A 2,118-nucleotide genomic window follows, 5' to 3' on the forward strand; every position below is an offset into this window, starting at 1 on the left:
CACGACCAGGGGCTGGGTGGTTCCTGTGCTTGCAGCTGTGCAACACATTCACCTGGTCCTGCCTGGTGCTTCCAGGGGCTTTGGAAACAGCTCCTGGGGCTGCCAGGGCTGCTGTGGGCAACAGCACCGTCCTTACCAAAATACAGCTCTTCGCTGGCACCTTTCAGGTGAACCCCTTTGGTGGAGGACTCGATTAGGAAGTGCCGGATGAGGTCACTGCTCTCCTCACCTGCAAGAGGGACCATAATCAGTGTCAGCATCGGCCCCAGTGCCACTGTGTCACCCCTGCCCACCCCAGAGTCCTGTCGCAGGGCATCACAGGAGCTGCTCTGTGCTGCCATTGCACTGCCAGCTCCTGTGAGAGGTGGAATGGGCACCCACAGACTCGCTGCCAGCATCTCCCACACGCCAGAGTCCTGCAGCTTCTCATCTGGCTTTAGTTTGAGTAATTTCAGTTAAACCCTTGAAGCAGCCCCCCCGTTTGCCCCCCATACCTGTCTGGCTGCCAGATGGAGAGCCAGGAACCTTCATGGCCAGTCCGAAGGAGCCCCGGTACGAGGTGCTGTCCCGCACGAGGAACGCGCCTGGCTCCTTGTCCCTCAGCAGCTGGATTGCTGTCAGGGCACAGGGAGGGGCTCAGCCAAACACAACAGGTGGGGTCTCCCCACGTTGTGCCCTGGTGCTCTGCAGGGAGTCTCTCCTTGGCAGCAGCAGGAAAAGCTCTGGAGCGTGTGCCAAGGACAAGCACATCCCTTGTGTGGCACCAACTGCAGCGTCCCTGCAGGGCCCTGGCTTGGTCCCATGGATCCCTGCACTCCCCAGGACACTCAGCCCCTGCCCAGGCCACGATGTGTGACAGTCAGGAGAAGTTTTGCTGGACTTGGAGGACACAGAGGGGCCGTGGCACAGCCCTTGTTTTTGAGCCGCCCCACTCAACCTGTGAGAGGGTCTCTCCACACCCATCAGCCCCCAGCAGGCTTTGATTTGCCCCCATTGAGTCCCCCCAGGGACACGGGAGAACTCTGGGGACAGAACAGAACCCGAGGGGGGGTCACACCCACAGAGCCTTCCCTGCCTCACCTCGGTCCCTGCTGATGCTTGGCTTGAACCAGTATTTCGATGTGTCCATCACAAACTTCATGGTGGGCTGCCCAGCCCTGGGGGAACCTGCAAGAGACCACAAGATGTCAAGGCCAGCAGGAACCTGAAGGACCTCCACAGATGCCAGAGCCCCGCAAAGACGTTTCTCAGTCTGGCCAGTGCTGAAGGTTTTTCAATCCTTTTGAATCCTTTCCTCCCCACTCCTAAGAATAACTCATTCTCCATGTAATTATCTCTCTTGGCAGGCTGTGATGTAGTGCAGAGAGGGTCACATGGAATCCCCTGGCAGTGCCAGCCTGCCCAGCCCTGCACAATCCACTGGACCATGGGATTTACACCAGGATCTGACCCACACACCCTCTTGCTATTCCCATAAGGGTGCCAATTAAAACCCTCTGCCCCGAGAGCTGCCTCTGCTCATCTCCTCCAGAGAACAATAGCCCCAGTGTTTGCCCTTGAATGACGGACCTTGTGAACCCTGGTACCTTTTGGTGTCCTCAGAGCAAATGAGAAGCCCAACCCCTCCTCCCAACCCGCTCTGGGTCTGCAAACAAGCAGGACAGGACACAATGATGTTTCTCATTCTCAGGTACTATAAATAGGTGCATCTGCATCTCTTCGAGGGAGCAGAGCATTCCTGTCTGCTGAGCCCATGCCACAGGACACCGGTGGGCAGAAGGCTGTGGCTAATCCAGGGTCACCAGCCATGAGCTGGACACCACCTGGACCACAGGGAGACACAGCAAGGAGCTCCAGCAAGGACCTCTCATCCTCTGTGTCTATAATCCACAGCTAAACCAGAGGGAAAATGGGGTTCACTCCCCCTTTCCCTGCAGCTTTTGGGGTCTGCAGCTCCTCCCCGCCCTGCCCCGTGACTCACTGTCTGAGAGGCAGCTGAGTGCTGGTGCTGACAATGTGTTGTTCAGGCCACCAAGCCTTGAGGCCGGGCTGCAGCCAAGCAGGGGGGGCTGCGTGGCAGAGCTGGGGGGGGAGTCGCCCGCCCGGAGGGGTCTATGC

General features: G+C 58.5%; 1 protein-coding gene across 1 annotated transcript in view; it reads right to left on the bottom strand.

The window, feature by feature from the left end:
• The window catches only part of TNS4 (tensin 4), a 17,606-nt gene that overhangs the window by 4,333 nt on the left and 11,155 nt on the right, over positions 1-2,118 (bottom strand). Inside the window, exons 5-8 of the mRNA XM_017746121.1 lie at positions 1,982-2,112; positions 1,081-1,167; positions 495-614; positions 137-229 (exon numbers count right to left, since the gene is read on the bottom strand). Coding sequence (XP_017601610.1) covers positions 137-229; positions 495-614; positions 1,081-1,167; positions 1,982-2,112 — 431 coding nt within the window. The remainder of the gene's footprint in view (positions 1-136; positions 230-494; positions 615-1,080; positions 1,168-1,981; positions 2,113-2,118) is intronic.

The sequence above is a fragment of the Corvus brachyrhynchos genome, unplaced genomic scaffold, assembly GCF_000691975.1.
Source record: "Corvus brachyrhynchos isolate BGI_N302 unplaced genomic scaffold, ASM69197v1 scaffold30, whole genome shotgun sequence".
Lineage (NCBI taxonomy): Eukaryota > Metazoa > Chordata > Aves > Passeriformes > Corvidae > Corvus > Corvus brachyrhynchos.